Below are 23,731 nucleotides of genomic sequence, written 5' to 3'. Positions count from 1 at the left end.
TGGCACTATTCTGAAGTTCCAAGTCAGGGTCATAATCTAGGACTCATTTGCTGTTTCACTTCTTATTCTGTTTTTTATTTGTATTTAATTTCATTTTATTTTATTATTTTGATTTGGTTTTCATCCTTAATTCACATATTTTTAAAAGTTGTTCAATTATATTACACAGGCTGTCTAAAACCAGGCTAAAGTCTGTATTTATTCAGCTGAAAAAGAGTCTGATTTTCAGAGTTACTGAATCGATGGTTGTTATTTTTAAAATTGGAAGCTGGAAGTGAAGTTTCTCAGTTAATCGGTTACCCTAAATGTGGACTTAGGTGTCTAATTGTAGAAACTAAGATAGGCAAATGCAAGCTCTGCTCTTTCAATTTTACTTTTTCCCATATAGGAAAGATTGCTAAATATATTTCAATTATTTTACCATTGATTTATAGTCTGTGAGGTGTTGGAATTAAGAAAGGGAAAATTGTGAAAAGATACTGAATAATATTAATATCCAGTGCAAGAGGGAACTGGGCAGAGCCATTCACTCACTTTTTAGCAGAGAAGACACAGGTGTTTATATGACTTTGGGAAACAGTTTTTCAGCTTGTATTATAAATATGAAATGTTATGGCATATTAGATCATTATTTTTCAATGTTTAAAGCGCTTTATACATTTTTTTGCATTAATCAGTTTTGAAATGATGGGATTTTAGGGTTTTATGCATTTTAACCAGGATGAGTGCTAACATGAATCATCAAAATATACATCCTAATAATAGTGTTATGTGTTCTGATTAAAAGTCTTCTACCAAGTCTTCTATATTTTCTACCAAATTACAATAACTTTGAAGACCTGGGAATGCAATAGGGTTGCTCAGCTGTCTACATAAAGGTACAATTAAAAACTTCTATTGCTGATGAGCCTTGTAAGCCTCAACTCTCTCTCTTCGTCCTGTCCCCAACAGTGAACCTACACAGGTCACCATGCTCTATCTAAAGTGATCTAATGTAGCCACAATAAGTTTAGAAGCAGTGTAAAAGGAAAAGAGGTGGAACTTAATTTTTCATTTTGGCAGGAGATGGTGGTGTCAGCTGGCTTTGGCAGTGCCAGGTGTTTTTTAAAAGGTTATACTTCAGGTGAAAAACATGACCCCATTCATTTCTTAAGAGCTGTGTGAAATCTGTTTCTATCTTTGTTGAGATACAAGAACATGCAACCTAAAAAAGACACTAACTGGGTGTCTATTGTCTAACCTATGGAGAGGGACTGGAATGGCAACTAAAAAGAGAAAGAGTGATGTGCTAGGGAAGAGGTGATAAAATACTTGTGAGGGATGAAAAGCATGAAAGCAAAGCCAAGAAAAAATTTTTTAAATGATGAAGTCCAGATTCCCATCTGGAGTCATCAAGCTGTGTGAATTTACATCAGCTGAGACTGCTGCAGAGCACAGAGCATTAAGAGAGAAAGTGATTATGGACATGCAAAGCCAAGAATAAGCAAGGTGAACAAGCAGAGAACCGAACAGAGTGAATAAGAACAGCTGAAAAAGAAAATAGGTACATACAGAAGAAAAGCAGGCAGGTAAGGTAAAAATGGAGGCTGTATTGAAGAACATAGGGCAATCTAAAGGTAAGCAAGTTACCCTGTTACTGGAACAGTTTTGTAATCCGGATTGTATTTTTCAATGTTTGCAGTTTACTTATTCTTTTATTTAGAATCAGACTTGATGTGTGTATTCAGCTTGTGTTCCAATTGTGTACAGCACTCGTGTGGTGGTTGCTAAAAGCAGCCTATTTAGAAGGAACACCATGACTGCCCGTCATTCGCCACAGAGCATGCTTTACATAGATGTGGTAGCAAGTCCTGATTCTGGTCTGAGAGTGTTTGAACTTCTTTCACAAAGTTAGTGTAGTTTCTCTTGATGATTATATTAATTTGCTGGTGTTAAAAAATAGTGAATCACTGTGAGTTCACTGGAATGACATTCAGGGGGCAGATGGACCCATATGGTCTATTTGTGTAAGATGCAATCATGATGATATATTTTCTACCAAATTATAATAACTTTGAAGACCTTGGAATGCAATAGGGTTGCTCAGCTGTCTACATAAAGGTACAATTAAAAACTGACTGCTGATGAGCCTCGTAAACCTCAACTCTCTCTCTTCGTCCTGTCCCCAACAGTGAACCTACACAGGTCACCATGCTCTATTCTCGTCAGGGGACGACAGAAACCATTGAGGAGGTAGAAGGGGAGCATGAAGAGGAAGGAGCTCATTCTGTATCCAGGCAAGAGGAAGAGGATATGGAAGATTACAGCCTGGATTCAGAAGGAGCTGCGTATACTCCTGATACCGATGTGCCATTGTACTCCACTGTGGATAGCAATGCAGAAGCTCCACCTTCCTATAGCAAAGCTGTCAGCTTTGAACACCTTCCCTTTGGCTCCCAAGATGACTCAGCTGGTAAGAGCCTCATGATGGTGAGCCCAGACGACAGTCGGACGGACAAACTTAATGACACGATTCTCCCTCCATTGACGCATGAGCTAACAGCTAGTGAGCTGCTTCTGAACAAGTAAGGACCTTTGGGGAAAAATTGTTGGTTCCAGTTTGTGAAGTTTTGCATTACTTTGTGGGTTTTTTTGGTTTTGGGTTTTTTTGGATTTTTTGTCTGAGAACTAGCCCACAGTTTCTGATACAGACCTTGTGCTAAGTTTGATTTAAGGGAAGAAGTTCATTTCTTTGTAGTTGTTCTAATTACATATTTCTAAAATGATTCAAATTCATGTTGGGAAAGAATCTCCACTTTGTCCCCAGATACCAATGCTAATTATTCCAATTAGCATCAGATTTCTTTGCTGCAATTGTCATGGGGTCAAGGGCTTTTCTAAATATTCCTTGTGGAGAGGGCTTCTCTTTTTCAGACATCTGTGATTTCAGATAAGTTTTCTCCAGGGCTATCTGGGAAAAAGTTTCTCTTTCAACTATCTTGGATTACTCTAAGGCAAACTCTGACCTTTGGCAAAGTTTTTTGTTTAAGCCAGTAGGAGCTGAGGGCTATTTAGAGAGACCACCTTGCAAAGTATTTTCATAAGGGATACAATGCTCAGTAGCACAACCCACATTGAGGTGGGGATGGTGCCGCTGCTCTTCTTCCTCTGCGTTCTGGCCTGACTCAGCTAGGGGAGAACTTCCTCAAACGCAAGGACAAAATCTTAAACCACAGAAGTGCCTTTCAACCTGACTGGATCTGGAGAGAGAAGGCAGCTTTGTACATCTGACGTTGCAGATGCAGTGTCTTGTCTTCTGGTTCTCCATAGTCATTTTTGCTTTTTAGTGAGAACTGTGAATGTATGTGAGAGAATATAATTTCTTGCTGCCTTTTATATTTATTTGAGGTAGGTAAAGGAGAGAAGAACACATCTAATGCTCAAGGGCACTTATTATGTTTTATGTCACAGGACTATTCATAATGTAATGTCTCCTGATGGACCTCTGGAGTTTCTCCAAATTCCCATCTGTGTTGACAAATCAGATATAAATCCAGACAGGGCCACACAAACATGGTGTGATTTACACGAGATATGTTAGTTGGGCAACTGTAGGAAAGCAGTGCTTGTAGAAATTCTTGGGCCAGGCCAGCTCTCTGGATAAATTAAAAAACAGCAGAACAGTGCTTCTAGTGATTTTGCCTGAAATTCTTGTTTTCTGAGCTTAGAAGCAGTTTATTTGATTATGATACCAAATATTTTTTTTTAACTCTGCAACAGAATTTTATAAATTTTCAAAAGGAAAAATAGTAGCAATTTTAAAAGGAGCTCTTGTGAAATCAGTTTTCATTTCATTTATGATACTCTGCTCCTCACAGGATGTTTCATGATGATGAGCTGGAAGAGTCAGAGAAGTTCTATGTTGGTCAGCCTCGAGTCTTGCTTCTGATCTATGCCCTGTACAATACGCTGGTGGCCCGGTCAGAAATGGTGTGCTATTTTGTGATCATCCTTAACCACATGGTCTCTGCCTCCATGATAACCCTGGTGCTTCCCATCCTCATATTCCTTTGGGCCATGCTGTCTGTTCCTCGGCCAAGCAAACGTTTCTGGATGACAGCCATTGTCTACACTGAGGTATGCTGCTGTTTTTGCAACCCTATGTCTAACAAAGAAGAGTTAAGTTGTAAGCTTCACATGGTATCTTTTCTGGGTTTGATCTCTAGAATCAGAGGCCTTTGGCTCTTCATATTAGTATAAATATTTACTGAAGTCCTCAGCAATGTCTGTGGTATGAAAAGGTCTTGTTTGTGTTTTTCTTCACTACAACGAGCAATATCCTTCCTGGCATGTAAAACAGTTATCACAAGAACAGACCATTTACAAAAAGCTACCATATAACTGGTAATCAAGACAGAGGATACACTGCTTTTGATATCTTAAGTACCACTGAGCATAAATGTTGATTAACTTTATTACTGAGGAAATGTGAACTGTTTTTTCTCTGTAAGAATGAATATGCTTGTTTATCTTCTCATAAAAAGTAGTTATTTTTCTCCTCTCTTAATGTCACAAGGTTATTATATCTGTCATACTTAGAAAACACCCCAAGTGTGTTGTGTTTCTGAACAGGTAGCCATTGTCATCAAGTACTTCTTCCAGTTTGGCTTCTTTCCTTGGAATAAATACGTGGATTACACAAAAGATAAACCTTACCATCCACCCAATATCATTGGCATTGAGAAGAAAGAGGGTTACGTACACTATGATCTTGTTCAGCTCCTTGCTTTATTCTTCCACAGATCCATCTTAAAGGTAATTTGAGTTCATGTAGTTTCTTATTTTAGATTTCATTTCTAGTTTTAATTTCTTTAGTCACTCATGATATCCCAAGGCAATGAATTTGTCTTCTCCCTTGCGAACACATGACTGAGGTTAGCAATGCTTGTGATAAATACCACGACAGAAATACAAGGTTGAAATGCTCTCTTCTTCTTTTTCCACTAGTGCCATGGATTATGGGATGAAGATGAGAAAGGGGACAGCTCCAGTAATAAAGAGGATACTGATGACGAGCTCTCTCTGACAGGAGGCAGGAGAGACTCTTCTGCCTCTTTGAAATCTGTCAATCTTGCAGCATCAGTAGAGTCCATCCATGTCCACTTCCCGGAGCAGCAGACCGCTGTTAGGAGGAAGAGCTCTAGCAGCGTATCACAGCTTTCACACAGGTCCAGCTTCTCCTCACACAGATCTAAGAGAGGTAAATGTCATGGCATGTCTGGGTTTGAAGAGCAAACGTTCATATCCCATACGATCATCCTGCTAAACCTTGCACCAGTTGCTCTGGAGATCTCAGAGGCTACTGAATGCTGCTGCTCCTCAGTGAGGAAATGGGATATGAACCAACGTACCTTCATGTTTGAACGCACTCCAAGCTTTCTTAAAGTTAAAATGGAGAGCCATACTTGGTGATTCACTGTGTTTTTAAAATTACATTGTCCAAAAGCTGGGAAAAGAGCTTTCAGTGTGGCCTGGATCCAGAATTTCTGGTTCAGCATAATCTTCAGCTAGATGGAATGCAAAGCATATGTATTTTTCCTATCTACATTCAATGATACTTGAAGTGACAAAGAGTTTTGCTTAGGTACATTGAAGCAGATTACTTATCCCATCCTGTAAAAAGGGTGGGCTTACTCTAGCCTGAATGTACATGTTGCCAGTTGAGGTGACTGAGTCAGATCAATCAGATACTTGCCTTTATTCATCAATTTTTGATCTGCCAGTGATTAAACCTTTACTGAACACTCTCAAGATTTTATCATACTGGAAAAAAAGCATATGAATTCTTTTCAAAGCTTCTTTCTAATGTGGCACTCGTATATGGGATGGAAGTCTCAAGATTTATTACTTTCTAATTTTTCTATTTAAACTTCGGTTTTGTATTAACTTCTTTGTCTTCTCTTTCCCTCCTTTTTTTTTTTTTTTTTCCCCAGGAAGTACCAGCACACGAAACAGCAGTCAGAAAGGAAGCAGTGTGTTAAGCATCAAGCAAAAATCTAGGAAAGAGCTTCTTATGGAAAAGTTTCGAGAACAAATGATCAAAGCCAAGGCCTTTACAATTAAAAAGTGAGCAATGTGAGAAGTTGTGTGGGTATTAAGGGAGGTTCCATACGGTAAAGCAGCAAAACAGCATTTTAAAGATAGCGGGTTAATTCAAGGGGATGAATGGGTACTTACACAGTTCATTGTATATAGATGCTTTCACTCTTAAGTCCCACCACTTTTGAACATCAGACAAATCAGCAGTTGTTCAAATAGCATCTGCCTGATAAAAAAGGCTAAATATCCATGTGAACTGGGTTGGCTATGTATATTTCTACTGAACAAATGCTAATATAGTGGTTCAGAAGCAATCAGAACAAGGAACTGGTGTCTGTGAAGGCTGTCAGGGTAGATCTTAGATATCTTTAGAAACACTAATTACACCACACCCAGCCTTTCTTTTCTTTCGTACAGTTTACAGTGTTGTTAAATCACATTGCGGTCTGTGTCGTTTTAGGACTCTCCAGGTGTATGTGCCCATCAGACAATTTTTCTACAATCTTATTCATCCAGACTACAGTGCAGTGACTGATGTGTACGTGCTGATGTTCCTCGCTGACACAGTGGACTTCATCATCATTGTGTTTGGATTTTGGGCTTTTGGGGTATGTCATAGAGGCATCTATCTGTAAATCCTCGGTAGGATTTACATGCTCTAGATGCTAAGTATCATGTGAGTGTCTTCCTTCCTCGAACACTCTGTTGTATTTTCCTTTTCAGAAACATTCTGCAGCAGCAGATATCACCTCTTCGTTATCAGAGGACCAGGTGCCGGAAGCATTTTTGGTGATGGTGCTCATTCAGTTTGGTACCATGGTGGTAGATCGAGCACTGTATCTCAAAAAGACTGTCATGGGAAAGGTCATCTTCCAGGTCATCCTTGTTTTTGGAATACATTTCTGGATGTTCTTTATCTTGCCTGGAGTGACAGAAAGGTATAACCCTTACAATCAAAAATATGGCTTGAATACTGGTGCTCCACCAAGTTGTTTGTATTTAAACTTGAGATGGTTTTAGCTAAGCTTTGGTATCATGAGCAGGTTTCTTCTTGGTCTCGTTTCTAAGCAGAATGTTGGAGTACCTTTCTACAGCAATAACTGTGGCCAACATAAGTTTAAGCAAGAATTAATTATATAAGTATGTACTGAAATATTCTCAACTTAGGCCAAAATGCAGGCAGATGAAAGAGAACTAGCCTGTAATTGAGTGATTAGAGCCCTCAGCTGAGACAATGTTGGCCTCTGATTCAGTTCCTTGTTCCCAAGTCCTCTGCATGCTGGTTTAAAAGAGCGAGTAGAAAATGTCTCTCTCAGAGTAACTTATAATTTGGCACTTTCCTGGAATGTGTGAACTGTGAATTAAAATCTTCTTAGACTGAGGAATGTCTAAAACCTGTGTCTCTTCTGAAGAGCAAAAGGTCTCCCCCCTTGCCCCTGCCACATGGCTCTGCAGGTGAAGTGCAGATGGTCACCTGTGGCATGAAATCTTGTACTACATTCCTGGTCAGGTTGACCCTCAAATCTAACATTTCTCACTGCATGGCTCAAGGCAGTTATCATCTCAGTCTGCCCTGCAGAGGTGTTAAGGTTTCCTCTCTAGAGCTTGGCTGACTCCCCTCTTACTTAGGACTTTAAACTGACTTGAAATACCTCACTCCATTGGCTGTACAGGGAGTTTGAGTATGTCACCTGGCCAAATAACATTTCATTCACAGTGAAGTTACTTTGAACCACAAAATAGGTACAAAATATAAAACAAAATAGGTGCATAGTGTAAAGAAAGACTGAAAGGTCTCTTTTCCTCTCAAAAAAAAAAAAGTTTTATTTTTATTCATGCAATAGTAAGTGTTCCCCATCTTGAAAAAAAATGTGTTTTTCAAGTGGATCTCTTATCTACTGAGCATTAAGAGTTGATATAAAACCTTTGGCTTGATTTGGTCACTTGAAAGGCAATAAAATTGTTTTGACCTTTTATGTGCTTTTATGAAATTTATATCAAATTGGCAATCTCAAATCTGAATGTGAAACCTCCTGCATTCCTTCTAAGTCAGGCTGATTCTTAGAAGCCCGTGCAAATTTCATAATGAAAATAGTTTTGCACGATGTAATTGAAAATGTTGGATCGTGCCGGGCCCAGAGATCCTGTCCATCATGAGTCGTCTCCTGCAGTTCCACCATGATCTTAAGCTGCAGTCAGATGTGGCATATGTTTGCGAAGATGGTCAGGAGGGTGGAGCACATGACATGTGAGGAGAGGTTAAGGGAACAGGGTTAGTTCAGTCTGGAGAAGAGAAACTGAAGAGCTGTCTTCAGCTACCTATTAAGAGGGCACTGAGAAGAAGCTAAGCTCTTTTCAGATAGGACGAGAGGCCACAAGTTGGAAAAAAGGGAAATTCCAGTTAGATGTGACGAAAAATCTGTGCACCGTGACAGTAGTTGAACACTGGAGCAGGTTACCCACGCATGTTGTGGGATATCCATCTTCAGAGATATTCAAAACTAACTGGAAAAGTTCCCTGAACAATTTGGTGTAATTAGACCTGATCCAAGCAAGGCAAGGTGAAAAAGGCGATCTTCTGAGGTCACTCCAACTTAAATTCCCATACAAGTTCATTACCTAGGAGATGCCCCCATGAACACAAACAGCCATTAAAGCTGCCTAGATTCAGTCCAGATGTCAGCCCTCTGAAAAGCCAAGAGACACAGTGTCTACCCAGGGCTCACACAGGGATGTGCCATCATGGGGGCCAAGGACAGGTGGGCCTGTGTTGGGCAGCGAGACACCTCAAGCGTCCAGAGGGAGAGGGCACTGCTGCAGAGCCCTCACTCTTCAGTGAGCCTGTTCCCAGTGTCTCCCCTGTGACCCTGAGGTGACAACAGATGCTGTCTATAAACTTTCTCATCCAGCATCTTTAAAATACCATTTTAACCCTGCAGTGGAGTCAGAAACCAAGGGGTTTTCACAGGATCTCAGGAAAGGGACACTGCCAGAAGCACAAAATATTTCAAGCTAATTTGGTCACACACACATACAAAGCTCATAATTTTCCTTTATCTGTCTTTTCCATTACAGGAAATTTAGCCAGAACACAGTTGCCCAGCTCTGGTATTTTGTGAAATGTGTTTATTTTGGATTATCAGCTTATCAGATACGCTGCGGATATCCAACTCGTGTTCTTGGCAACTTTCTCACAAAAAGTTATAACTATGTCAACCTGTTCTTATTTCAAGGGTGAGTCTAGACCTACTGCCCTCCTTTCTTTTCTGAAATAAGGATCTGTTATCATGAGATGCTGGGGTTATTGATGACTTCTCTTCACAGTCTGCTGGAACTGAGACAGTAAATTTTGTACAGCACACTGTATATGCCATATGACTCCTACAGTCCACAAAAAATCAGTTTCAGGAATGCAAATTTCAGAAAAATCAATCTCCCACTCTGAATCCAGAAGCCAGACATACTATTCAGCCATTCAGGCCACTATGGAAGAGACATTTCCACACCTCTAGGAAGTCACGTCTGCGTACAAAGCTAGGGGCTACACATTGTGCTAGAACACAGGTTATGTTATTTGCTCTGCAGTCCTAAAAAGCAGTAAGCATCAAATCCTTTGAAGCAGGTCTACAGGCTCTACCTCAGTAGGTGGGAAGAGTAAAGTGAAAGCCAATATACATGAGAAATAAGAGCTATGCATCAAAAAATGTTTCCTCTGTTTATCTTTTGAGAAGTGCTGCACATTGGAAACTCTTCAGAAGTCAGGAGTGTTAGCGCAAATAAGAGGCATAGTGTCACCTCAGAGTGAAAGGTGGTGTTAAGGAGCCATATGCCACCCTCCACTTCTGCTCTTACCATGATGTTGTGATTAAGCCAGTTCAAAGCGTATACATATTTCACAGAAAAGCCAGAATAATTTCAGCCTTTTCCCAATATTTTCAGTATGGCCTTGTTGCATTCCAGTAGGAAAAGTTACAGAAGAAAGCTTTCTTCAAATGAAATAGTCTTTGTGGCCTGGCCAAGCAGAAGTGTGGGACTAGTAAAAGGAACGATGTATCTTGAACAGCTGCTATACACTTGTTGGTTTCCTGTTAGCCCACCTTCTTCTGCTCCTTAATCCTGAGTTGAATGCCCAATTCCATATGCAACTGAGGACTGCCCACCTACTGCAAAGAGCCATGCATCACTCAGTGTAATGAGGTATAAAACAAATTCCCACCATCCTGTGGAAAGGACATTCCTTCACTCCGGTCCCAGGTCAAGGGAATTTGGGAGTACAAGAAAGTCTGTCTTGTACGATTCCATCAGTGGCTCTATCACAATTACTGGGCACAATGAAGCAAGTGTGTTTATGGCCTGACAAGGAGATCTAGAGAAACATGAACTGTGGTAAGAAAATATCACCCCTATAGCATCTGTGCTACTTGTGCAAGCTCTGGATATGATTGTATTTGTGTTTGCAACATCTCCCATTAAACATTAGTTTAATTATCTCTCTTGTCATATATACACTTAATGTGCTTGTTTAATGTGATCCCTCCCTTTTCTGATCAGTTATCTGCTGTGATCTCCCTTCAGATTCCGCCTGGTTCCATTTTTGACCGAGCTGAGAGCAGTAATGGACTGGGTTTGGACTGATACCACTCTCAGTCTTTCCAGCTGGATCTGTGTTGAAGATATCTATGCTCATATATTCATCCTGAAGTGCTGGCGAGAGTCAGAAAAAGTAAGAAAGCCCCATATGGGTGATCCAGACCTGCCCTCCCCCATGCAGAAACGAAGAGAAATAACCATGAGTCCCTAAATAGTTGGGAAATCCACCATAAAGACAGTTTCTTAGAAGATACACCTGGTGTTTATGTTCAGAAATATTCAGACTATTGGGTGCTTTATGTTAGTTGGCAGTCACCACAAGTGCAATTTCAAACGGCTTCCCTTTTGTGCCTCGCTGATTTTTCCACGTTAAGGCTTAATTGCATGCCAGGGTTGAAAGGCCTGGTATTCACACAGACTCACTTTGTCCATAACAACTAAAGGAGTAACCCACAGTAGCAGGGAAACTGTAGCTGAAGAGAAAGGTCGGTAGAAGGAAGAGCGGGTGCCTCTACAGTATAGATCCCAGGGACACCTGAGTCATATAACCACAGAGAGAATTCAGACAGCTCCTGCACATCCAGAACTGAACTGCAGGCCAGATAAACCCACCATTTGTCTGACTGAAGTCTCTTTAAATCGTTTAAGCTTCAGTTCAAATTAAACTTGCAAATTCTGGATTCCTTATAACTCCTATAAAGATTGCAACCATATGCTTGCTTATTTTGCCAATTTGAAAAAGAAATTAAGCATTCTTTTAGGAGTGACCCAACCAGTCAGAAATCGTACATCTGCAATGAAACGGCTGTATTTTTAAGTGTTACTGACGTATTTCTACTTTTATTATAATCCTGTCTCTTAATGGCAATTACTTTCCAAGTATGTCACTTAAATTAACTCAGAGCTTAAGTGCACACAATTCTTGCATATAGGCTTTTTTTGTATGCCTTCCATTTCTGCCATGAATGGAGGGTCATCAGATGCTTCAGGAGTCAGAGAAATAATAATCCATCTTGCTGCATTTTTTTACGCTACAACAGGATCACTCCACATTATATGTAGCGTAGATCTGAATGTGGGAAGATTTCCATATCTAAGCTAGCATGTGCGTGCTAATGCCGTGTAGCAAAACAACTGCCCATGACTTTTTGACTTTGATTCTCTTTGCCTCTCTCTCTTTGACTACTAGAGTCTCTCTGAGCTGTTCTGTAACATCATTAGAGGTGCCTGAACTAATCTCATACAGACAAATAATATACCCCTGGTGATCTTTATATGATATTTTAATGAAAACAGTATTCTGTAGAGCAAGACAAATTACTTGATACACTACTTTTGAAAAGTAGCTAATTTGTTTTAAATATAGCATTGTATTACAAATTTAATATTCTCTTAGGGCTTTATGGATTCATGTTGTAAAGCAAGAACAATTTCCTGAAAGCTGGATTCCTGGCATGTGTTTGAGGTGCAGTGCAATACAATGCATCTTTATTTTGCACATGCAGTACACAGTGCGTGAAAGACAGGATCCTAAAACACTGTGTGGACTTAAATCCTATAAGAGAACACAGCAAAATAAATTGCAGAGATGGTAAGGCATTTTACAGGATGGCAAAGCTGTTAAAGTATTCAATCACGAGGCAAATAACAGACGGTATGAATTATGGGCAAGGCCAAACAGACACAAGTTGTGATTTGCTTTGAAAAGAGAAGGGTAAAAGCATGGCCATTTCGGTCTCAGAAGCTAAGAAAGGGAAGGCTGTCACATCAACAGTGTCAAGACTTTAGGAACAGCAACAAGATTTTAGACATTATTTAAATGCAGTTGGTGTGGGATTCATTAGAAACAAATTGGATCAAGCCTGTGAACAACTCTTAGAAATACTGTGTGTGAGGTGTAAAATGAATGTGGAGGTAGTGCAATATCAGACAGTCCTACTGATTGTGCATGTCAGCTACTGGCAAACAATTTTATTTCTCCTTCTCTCCTCTTCTTACATCAAAAAAACAGTTTTCAGCATTTCGAGCTCTGTGAGAGGCATTTTGCCTTAAGGAGCTTTGAGATCAAACTTTTTGGAAGGACAAATATGAGAAAGTGGGTCATGCTCAATATTACTGGGTTGTATCACTGTTGTTGCTATTATTTTACATTTGGTTCTTGTGAGTTCATGCTTGCAGTTATTGGGACAAAAAATTCAAGTTACTCATTTTTTCCCTTCTTTATGGTTGTGAAGGATCAAAACCACAGACACACTTGACATGGGTTCATTGGGCACTTTGTTGTCAGCAGAAGTTCAGTGTCTATGCATGTTTGTCTAAAAAAATCTCAAAACAACAGGCATGACAATGGGTAGCAAATTACTACGGAAGACGGGAATCCTTAAGATCATTACATATTGACACATTAAATCATACCCAGTGTTCTACTGACTGAAGAGACATTACCATGTTGCTGTTTGCTTTTGCAGAGATATCCCCAACCAAGAGGCCAGAAGAAAAAGAAAGTTGTGAAGTATGGAATGGGTGGCATGATTATCGTCTTGCTGATTTGTATTGTCTGGTTCCCACTGCTCTTCATGTCTTTAATCAAATCTGTTGCAGGCATCACCAACAAGCCTCTAGATGTATCAATCACAATAACTCTAGGAGGTTATCAGGTAAAAAAAAAAAATAAGAAAGATGAAAAACAAACTCTGTTTTTGCAGTGTATTTCCTTGTGCTATTTCTTATTCCCTCATGGAACTGAACTCTCCTGCCTTATGCAAGAGATCAGGCAAGCTCCCACAAAAGATCCCTTTTGGGTTAATAAACACATTAGTTTATCGATGATGTAAAATATTACCTTCATTTGCAAGTTAAAAACAGAACCTACTGGCAGTAGGATAAATTATCCTTCATGGGGTAGCTGCCTACAGATCCATGTGGTAAATATAAAATCATTGTGGAGGTAACTTGTTTCTCAGTGGAATAAGATCATAACCTTTTCCTGTTGAATTGAGTTCCATCATTGTCTTGGACTGTGATGCACAGGATGCTGTGCTGTGTACATAGCAGCCAATGTGAAGTAAATGTGACAAATGTATGTTCTTTTGTTTCCCAGCCTATTTTTACAATGAGTGCTCAACAGAGTCAGCTCAAGGATTTGAATCAGACTGGTTTCAATGCATTTCTGGGAAGCTACAGGGGTAACACTGTAAGTGAAATGTAGAATACCTCGTTATTTAAAAATGTGTGCATGTTTCCATGGAGGCCTTTTGTGAGTTTTGTTTGTGTAGTTACGAAGGTCAGCAGTGCTGCCATCACTTGGAAGATGTTTTGATAATGAGAGTTTGCATGAATAAGAGTTTCAACAGATCATTTGTCAGGACAGGGATGGGTTATGGTGAGACAAGTTACCATTAATCAAGACATCTTTGCACAAAATCATAGAAGACAGGAACCCTAGCTGCCCTGTCACCTGAATAAAAAACCTCTCCTCTAAATGACACAAATCTTCGGGAGATGTGATGCTGTTGGTGTAGTGCCAAAACAAATGTGCTTGTGCTGGGGGGAAACAGTGTTGGCACTTGTAAGCCCCATGCTCCTTCCTAGAGCACACACAGCTTTCAGCTCTCAGTGACATGTGCTGCTGTCAAAGTGTGTATGGCCTAGAAAAGATTTTACATTAAAATGTCAAAACATAAACATTTAAATATAGTCTCACTATTTCATGGTGCAATATGCATGAAGTTGTTGTAAGTTTCCACATCAAAAACACTAGTAATTAGTAGAAGCTGTTGCATTACTAAGGTAACTGGGGTTTGATCAGATATAACTTTAAAAGAAGTGCTTGCTTCTAGCCCATTCAAAAATTAACATTTTTTTATATTGGACCCTACCAAATAACCCACATATTATAGCAGTAATATTGCAATCGTGATCCACTTTGAAAGTTACTGGTTTGAAGTTGTCTCATCCTTTGCAGACATCTTTCTATGCAGAAAGAGGCTTAATAAAAGATGGAGTAAAATTTTAATAAAAATATGAAAACCAGTAACTGTCTTGTGCCTCCTGAATATTACCAGACATTTCTGGAAGTGTGAGCCATCCCACAGTGGCCAGGCTTGGTGTGTGCTTTGTACTGTGACTTAAATTTTGTGGTGACCACTGATACTATTTGGAGTATCACTGAAGCTGTGTAAAGTGTCAGAGTTACCGGTCAAAACTGATGGGGACTGAAAGCTTTACACCCTACTGGATCTACAGACATAAATGGGATTAATAGAAACTAAAAAAAAAGTGAAGATAATTTTAAATAGACTCTACAATCTGATTAATTTCCAGACTAATTTTGGCCTGCTTGGCCATCATACTTACTCTTTAAGCAGTGGGACCATTTCTGTTTTGCCTTCTTAGCTTAGCTATACTTTCCCTCCCTATCTAAAGCCACAGTTGATACTTGAGGAAAACCATCAGTATAAACCACTGCACTTACAATTAATTGAACATTTATAATATTGCTTGATTGGAAAATGTGGCTCTGTGTCTTGTGAATATCACTGTACTGAGATTTTATATTCCTCTTCTGCACCTACAGGCTGCTTTGCAGTTTCTAGAGGGGTATGGAAAAGAAGATATAACTCTAGCAGATCTAGAGGGAAATTCAAACTCTTTATGGACCATAAGCCCTCCCAGTAGAGAGAAAATGATACAGGGACTGATGGATTTTTCAGCTGAGTTCACTGTAGTTCTTTCATGGACTATTCAAAGGTAATTAATATGACTCTTATGAGGTTGATGGATCATTTGCCAAGCGTTCCTTCAGCAGAACAGTTCCACTCTGGGTTTTCGCTTTAGTTTTTCAGAAAATTTTATTGTACTGCAGAGCAAAAAAACCTAAAAGTGGGGAGGGAGAGAGGCAGAGAGAAGTAACCTTTGTTATGCAGAAAAACATTTGTTGCCTGCAGTTCTCAAGAAATAAAAGGACAAGTGGAGCCACTTCCAAGTACATTATTTAAAAAGGCAGGGTGGAGTTTTCAATGGGACTTGAGGGGAAGGAGGGGAAAGTAAGAAACTTTTAGCCAGTTTCAGATGGAGATGTTCAAATAAACTGCCCCGAACAGCAACCTTGCTAGCATTTATGGGAGCTAAATACCTGGACCTAGCTAAGGCAGAAGAACTATGAGGAAATATAAACAGAAGTGCTTGGTCTTCTTATTAAGGGAGTCTGGAACTGACACAAAATTATTTTTTAAATACACATATACTCAGAGCTTTTCTTATGCAAATACCTTAAAAATGGCACAGCTCCCTTTTATCAAGACCTTTGCCTGTTTACTTGTGATTCCTTTGGCCTCAGTGAACTATTACTTTACGATGAAGTTTTTGCAGGAGACAGCCTAGAATGTAGAGTAGTTGCATATGGGCTACAGCACACCCAGTCACTGAGGTGGTTTGTTGGCTACTATCTGCTGGATGGGATCCCTGTAGACTACTGGATTAAACTGGAGTTAAGTCATTACTCCATGGAAATTAAGTACCTTTGCAGTCCCACTATCTACCTGTTTTGTTGGAAACTGATGCTGGATTGTTATAGCAATCCTCAGCAAAAGATTGTGCAGAAGAAGCAGGTCAGCTGGATCACTGTGGCAGCTCTGAACATGCTGGGTCAGTCCTTCCACAGTCAAAAATAGGCTTGTAATGAATCTGCACCCTTAATTCAACTTTGTTTGACCCCCCTTATTTTCCTGGAAGCATACAGTATTAGCTAGTGAATTACATCACTCCGTCATTTCTTAGTCTTATATTAATTTTTAATACTGCTACTCAGTTTGCCCATGTGCTTGCATAACTACAAACATTCATACACTAGTTTAAAAAGACCTTTTTCACTCTCAAATTATATCCTGTGGATTACATTGTGACCATGAATGACTGAAAGCAGTAAAGACTTACCACAGTGACCTTCCACTTTTTCTCCATAAAGGCAAACTGCTGTCTTTCATCTAGGCCAGAAGACCACAAGCAGCTGTAAGATGAACCTTTTGTGTCACTCAAGCAGCATACACAGTTCTTGCCTTTGCACATCATCTGCCGGCGACATTTCTCTGCAACATTCCATGTTGCTGCTGGGCTGAGGTGGGGTTTTTGGGAAGCTGTAGCTGACTGCAGCATCCTCAGCTGTCCTGGCACCAAATGTGTGGTAACACAGACAGTCCTGTTGCTTAAAGTCAGAGCAGATGTGCCCCCTCACCCATTGTCTTTTGACTGACCTAGTGAGGGAAAAATGTATTAATCCATCATCATTGTTCTGTAGGACACACAAAGTCACAGTCAGTTAGAAAAAATGCTGTTAAGGTTGCCACATATCCTCCATGGGAGAAAACACCATCTCAAGTACAGGTAGCATGATGCTTGATTCAGCAAAGACTGCTATAGCCAGGGTCAGTGTGGCTGGGCTAGTTAGAAAACTAGCTCTAGGGTTCATCAAACAAGTGTTTGGGTTACCCTCTCATTGAAGGTTGAGAACATGTCTTCCCTTTTACTTACAACAGAAATCTCACCCTTGGTGCCAAAGCTGAAATAGCATCAGATAAACTTACCTTTGTGCTACCAGAGAACACCAGAAGAGATATTGCTACAATGATGTCTGGGCAGCAACTGGAAAAGGTGTAAGTTATTTTCTTTGACTATTTGTATGCAAATTTTTCCTTTTTAAACCTTATTTTCTAAGGAGGCCAGGCTTGTGCAACTATGTAATTTGTCTGCCTATCCTTCTCCCTCTAATAACTTTGGGGCCTTGTTTACAGAGGCCAATAGGATTGAAGTCACATAATAGTAACATTAAAGGTAAAAGCTTATTTCCTATGGTAAATGTAGGCCGAGAAGTCCATGAATACTGGAACACCACCAGCAAGCATGGTGAAGCTATTAGTTACTTTTCTTTGATTTATTGGATAAGCACAAGTTCATTACAGTATAGTCACAGTTAAACTCTCCTTTGAGTTACTTCAGTTTGACTCCATTTGAGGATGTTGTATTAATGATTTTTTTTTTTGTTCTAAATAACCATCCAGACTGTATTTCTCATTGTTATTCTTGAATAGTATTAGATTGGCAAGGAAGTGTTAAATCAACTGCGGTCAATGGGTAACATCTGCAGTTGTTTCTGACATCAGATCTTTTCCTGTAATGGAAATATGCAGGGCAGAAAGAGCGTGCTCTTCACATGAATATTAAACATTATTCTGTGGATATAGCCTTATAGCATTAACAGCAGTGGTGCCTTCTGTCACATTTGAAAGGAGTCTGGCTCTTCCTCTTCCGCCTGCTCGCTGGGGATTACTTTACAGCAGTAGTCTCTAAATACTGCTAAGCCAACACGTCATCCCTAAAGGCCACCTGATCTGATTTGTGGCCACAAGAGCTGAAAAGTTAAAGCTGAGGCCAACTGGGAGAGCCAAAAGTCTGAGAGGTTCATATCTGTTAGTAGGTCTTTTCTGTGCACAGCTATTATTCTGCACCCACACGCACTTGTGCATCCAAGCAGACTGCTGTTGCACCTCTCAACATTGCATTTAAAGAATATTTTACACCTCTCTTACTTTTCTGCTATGTGAGGATACAGGAATATTTCCTAAGCTGATGTAGTGCCAAGGAGGGTAGATTTTGCTCTTTTGTGGGAGAAGATAGTTCACTTATACTTGTCTCTTCACAGGAGGCAAGCTGTAACATGGAAGATACACCTACACTTGCCTGTCTTGTAATAATATTGTAGATTTAAGCTTTTTTTACTTGTCACCAAGGAACAGTGGTTGTAGCAGATAGTAGCCATTTGACTTCAGCAGGGAGCTCCCTGGAACACTTCTGCTGGAACAACTTAGCTGCTGAGCTCTGACCTGATATTTTGGGTCTGCTGGAGGAATTTTAAATTGGCCACCTCTGTTCTTCCTCAGCCTGGCATATGCAATGTAGCAAAATGTCACAGGACTTGCCTGAGAGGCCCCCTCATTTGAAGAAAAGCTTAGGACAATATCTCTGGTTTTAATGAAATATATCTCTCTCTGGATGCTGGTAATTTATTCCCACTTAAGGTGATTTAATTTGGAGTCCAATGCAAGAACTTTTACAAACATTTTTTTTTTAAAGTTTTAAATCCTCCTACAAATTGAAAATATTTCCCAATGAAAATTCTGGGAAAAAAAAATCTCACTCTTTTCAGGTGTTATTAGCAAAACATCTTGCAATCCTGAAGTAATAACTGTTCTCACCACATATTTTTCTAGCTATATATTTTTCTAGCTTGTTTACTACTCCTGATGTGTTGCCTTTCTTTGTGCTGCTTATATAGCTGGCTATAAAAGCGGGTTTGTTAAAAAGGGGAACAAAATATAAAGTCTGCACTCCTTGCAAACACACATGCCCCAGGTGTGTGGGATTCATGGCATGTGAATGGCAACATTATGGATGGAGCTCCCTGCTGAAATTCTGACAGAACATAGTTAATAAATCCAGCTAACTTTCAGATGTGACATCTGAACACTATAAAATCATAGCTTAAGCCAAGAATTACTGGGAACTGTGTATAGCCCTGTTAGGTATTTCTAAATTATTTTAGAGGTATAAAAATATGAAATATTTGCTTTCTCATTTTTTCCAGAACATTAGAGACAGTGTACCCATACTACATCAAGGCTCCTAGTGATTCTTTGGCAAAACCCATAAAGCAGCTATTGACAGGTATGTGTCCAGACCATGGAAAAGAGAGTATGGTTGAAAGAAATGCAAGACAGCACTCACACTTGCACATTGATTGAGCTGTTGTGGGGCACCTCAGGCTGAAATGCACTTACAGTGGTTTCTACCTGGTGCCTGCAAGCTTGGGGAGAGATGAGGTGATATAGTATAAGACAGAAAACACATCTGGATGTACTTTAACTTTGCATTAAACAGTAAGGACTCTAAGGATGAAATCTGGCTCCTTTCCTTCAAGGCTTCTTTCAGGAACCGCTTTCCTTTGTTTTCTGTGGAACTGATGACAATGTTTGCTGTTCCACATCTCCCTGCTACCTTGCCAAAAGCAGGCGATAGTACTGCATGTCTGCAAATGAAGCTCCTCAGCTTAAAAAATGACACTGAATGATTGGCATTTTTTAGCTGTTCCTTCCTTACTGGCGAGAAAAAATCCACCTTAGATAAATCATGGCATTCAGAGTGGTATTACCCGATCAGAATGCATACATGTACTCACAGACATACAAAATACATGCACACATGTGCACATATGCACATGTGAAAAAAACTATTGGGTTGCGAGAGTAGGAACAAGTCTTTATCAAAGAAGACCTTGCTCAACAGGGTTTAAATTTGGTGCTTGGACATAGTAGTAGTAGTAGTATGTAGAAGAACATCACTGTACTGTGTAGTACATCACCATTCAAGGTTCAGTGAGCATGATTAGATTTATTGGGAAAAATAGTTCTTGAGGCTGAACATAGCTCTATGAGCAGCAATAAATTATGAGTACTTCACTGTTATTAGTCAAGTCCTGTCTTAAAGAACTCTGCTCGTGTATGCTCCCCAAAAATCAGGAGGGTCAGGGTTCACCTCCTGTATGTGTGATCAATATGCATAATAGGATAGTATGCTTTTCTTGATATAAGATAATAATATATTTTATACCAAGACATAGATGATTTACAGTGCTAGTTTCATTTTGAGATATAGAAATTTACCACAGTCCCTCCAGGTTAAATGTGCTTCTCTAGGCCTGAAAAGCAGACATGCTTGCTGTCATTGATACTTTGGCCTAAGAATATTTAAATGATTTGACAGTTGTAGAGAAGGAAGTGTAGGTGATGTAAAATGTTTTATTTATTTAATGCACATTCAGACGACATTTGCAGAAGGAAAACCACAGAAGTCTAGATAGTGTACTTTTGTACAGAAATAATGTAAAATGTAAAATGAGAATTGTAACAAACCTTTCTTCCTACATTGCTCAATCACTATCATGCAGATGTTTGAAGTATCTGACTCAGAATAGTTTGACTTTTGCAATTCTTGGTGTATATATATATATATTAATAATTCCTTTTTTCAATAGACTGCAGATGGGAAAACATTACAGTATCCCTGGTCAAAAATGTGTCTGAAGAGGGAGTTCGTGAGTGGTGGGTTTTGAATCAGCTTGGAAAAAGATACAAAACATCTGAAGAGAGTCTGGAACTCTTCATATTCAGTGATAAAGTCAGTCCACCAAGCCTTGGATTCTTGGCCGGTTATGGGTAGGAAGAAATTTTTACATAAAATTAAAATAATGTAGATCATATAGAAGTAAAGGTGACTTTATTTGCTGGGTTTTGGGGTGCTATTTCTTTTTTGTTCTTGTAACGTTTAAACCTCCAGAAAAGGGGTTCTGTGAGAGTTTCAGATCCATGCCTATTACTATAGAAGGCTTTGTGTTTGTAAGAAATGGTATTACCCTTGATGCCTGCTCTCCTTAATCCTGCAACACAGCAGAAGCAGGATCTTAATTAGAAATTAATGTTTGCTCAGCTGATAGACTACACTAAAGCATGCAGATGAGCTCCCTAACACTTGGCTGACCCTTTTTCAAGGCACGCATTGAACTCTTTCCTTTCTTTCTTTTCAGCATCATGGGACTATACGCCTCAGTTGTCCTGGTGATAGGGAAGTTTGTTCGTGAATTTTTCAGTGGGATTTCTCACTCCATCATGTTTGAGGAGCTACCCAATGTAGACCGAATCTTGAAGTTGTGTACTGACATTTTCTTAGTGCGAGAGACTGGAGAACTGGAACTAGAAGAAGACCTGTATGCCAAACTAATATTCCTGTATCGCTCACCAGAGACCATGATCAAGTGGACTAGGGAAAAAACTAACTGATCTCTTTGGTGTCACACTGCGAATCCAGTTGATTTCATCTGAATTTTAAAGGAAAAAAAAAAAAAGCACAATATTCTCTTAAGAGCTAAGCCTTTTATAGTTAGGTAGCAATGATTTTTCATGGAAGGAGTCCTGGAAGCGACGGCCTTAGGAATCCATGCTGCCTTTCAAATTAAGGATCAACAGTGAAGAAGGTTGGATGATTTGTTGTTTTTAATGTGCCACTCCTCTGCAATCTGGAGACTGCTTTGTAATTTAATCAGCAAAAAGTTTGCATCCTTGTCTGTCTGGCTGATTTAATTTCCCAGACAATCATTACAACTTAAAGAGAAAAGAAAGGAGTGAACCCACAGATGACTCCAGTGTACCTTCTTAACCCTTTCTGGAGCCACACAGATTGGATTGTGCAATATGCTGTTGTACGTCACTGACTTTCAAGCTACAGTAATGGGACGCTGACTCGCCTTCAGGACACCCAAGACCCAGGGCCACAGTGGGAACTGAAGACATTCTAGCCATGCCCATTTGTAGAAAAGCAGAGGTTTTGATGTACAAAGGACACTGCGGACAAACCTCTGTTAGCAAAAAACAGACACAAAACAAGTAACAATCTCTTTAAATGCCTTACTTTAGTTGTACAGTCACAGAAGACATTTCCACCAAACATCAATGACTTTTCTCAGGAAAAAAAGAAGCAACTGAAACTTGACACTTTGTCAAGGTTAGCTAATGGCTAGAATAGTTATGGTGAAATATTGGGGTGTTCTGCTGGGCCGTTCTCTTCAAAGTTATTGCTTTCCATTAGATGAGAAAAGAAAGTGAATTGAATGACCATTTCTTATAACCCTTTAAAGACTGAATAGTGTGTGCTTCTCTCTGCTCCCCATGACATGCTTTTTCCCATTTCGATGATTTAAGGCAACCATTGTTTTGCTCTTAGCTAATATTCTTCTTCCAGTGTTTCAGGTATACGAAAATGTTTACATATTCCAAGTCATATTTTTACATCCGAGACGGGTTATTTTTTAAGTTCCCAAATATAGACATACATATGAGCTTGAAAAATGGCCTTTTTCTTAAATTGCTATTATTAGTGACACAAATGGCTCATTAGAGAACATTGTAGCATGAAAATTTACAATTGCAATGTAGGTTTTATTCCATGTTTAAAAAATTATTGAGAAAAAACAATCATTGAGTGGGTAGGGAATGTTAAAAGGGTATACTGTGTAGTTTTGATTGAGTAATGACTTAAAATAAAGCGCCTGTTGCAAAGTAATTTTAGAAGTATTTTTTCCTCTGCCTTTTTACATGAAATGGGAAAAGTTTAACGTTATTCTAACTCTGTGACAAATCTCTTTCTTGTAGTTAGCTGCTATTTATTATATGAACGATTAGTTAATCACCGGAAAGAAATTAATACAACATAATTTGCCGGCACATTTTACTGCAGAACTTCAACAAACAGCACAACTAAATGAAGTTGCAACATACTCTGCTGAGTGCTTCCATGACAAATGCTGTCAAATCCATTCTATACTGTGAAAAATAACATTTTGAGCACTGTGAAGTGCACAAAATAAAAATCGCTTCATCATATTGTAACAATAAACTCATTTGGTGACTGGAACTCACTGGAAGACAACCTGATTTCCTGCAAAGTATAATAGAAAGGTGGCTGCTCGTACAGCCAGGCACCATTCCCCAGCGGAGAGTTTTGCTCCAGTTCTTCTATAGAACCTGTGAATTAAAATCAAAATATAAAAGGGCAGCCCTGACATATGGTCCAACAGGGATGCCAAAATGTCCTTTGTGCTTAGATGGATCCTCACCTGGGCGTTCAGTGAATTTAAGGAGATCAACACTGGAAGGAGAAGTGTGAAGGGTGTAATGTGTTTCTAAAGGTACCAGTCAGCAGAACCATGCTGGCCACAGCTGGTCCTGGCTCCCTTCATGGTTCCTTCTCTTTAACAGGCATTTCCTTTCTGTTGAGAAAAAATTGATCTGCAGAATGAGCTGTACAGTTATTTGAGCTTTGCAGAAATGCACTGCTCTTTCTTTCATGGACTGATCAAACTTTGAAAATAAAAGGATTCTTCTGTTGGTTTTTATTTATTTGTTTTAAAAAACAGCCTACAGTCAAGTCGGTGACTTAGATTGGATAGCCAACTACAACA

General features: G+C 39.4%; 1 protein-coding gene across 6 annotated transcripts in view; it reads left to right on the top strand.

Moving 5' to 3' along the window:
* Positions 1–22,844, top strand: part of PIEZO2 (piezo type mechanosensitive ion channel component 2) — a 308,441-nt gene extending 285,597 nt beyond the window's left edge. For 4 of the 6 annotated variants that reach the window (XM_082043960.1, XM_082043956.1, XM_082043957.1 and 1 more), the window contains 16 exons: positions 2,172–2,564; positions 3,858–4,116; positions 4,612–4,794; positions 4,987–5,239; positions 5,973–6,105; positions 6,539–6,686; positions 6,802–7,016; positions 9,154–9,312; positions 10,654–10,801; positions 13,137–13,325; positions 13,769–13,861; positions 15,245–15,417; positions 17,202–17,318; positions 19,307–19,386; positions 20,753–20,933; positions 21,302–22,844. In XM_082043960.1, coding sequence (XP_081900086.1) covers positions 2,172–2,564; positions 3,858–4,116; positions 4,612–4,794; positions 4,987–5,239; positions 5,973–6,105; positions 6,539–6,686; positions 6,802–7,016; positions 9,154–9,312; positions 10,654–10,801; positions 13,137–13,325; positions 13,769–13,861; positions 15,245–15,417; positions 17,202–17,318; positions 19,307–19,386; positions 20,753–20,933; positions 21,302–21,554 — 2,977 coding nt within the window. In that variant the 3' untranslated portion in view covers positions 21,555–22,844. Of the gene's footprint in view, positions 1–2,171; positions 2,565–3,857; positions 4,117–4,611; positions 4,795–4,986; positions 5,240–5,972; positions 6,106–6,538; positions 6,687–6,801; positions 7,017–9,153; positions 9,313–10,653; positions 10,802–13,136; positions 13,326–13,768; positions 13,862–15,244; positions 15,418–17,201; positions 17,319–19,306; positions 19,387–20,752; positions 20,934–21,301 lie in introns of those variants that run through there. The other 2 variants (XM_082043958.1, XM_082043959.1) reach the window with 2 other exon arrangements.
* Positions 22,845–23,731: the final 887 nt, after the last annotated feature.

Source organism: Streptopelia decaocto (genome assembly GCF_964273445.1).
Source record: "Streptopelia decaocto genome assembly, chromosome: 2".
Lineage (NCBI taxonomy): Eukaryota > Metazoa > Chordata > Aves > Columbiformes > Columbidae > Streptopelia > Streptopelia decaocto.
The sequence above is the reverse complement of the archived record's forward strand: the minus strand, read 5'-3'. Positions and strand labels throughout refer to the sequence as shown.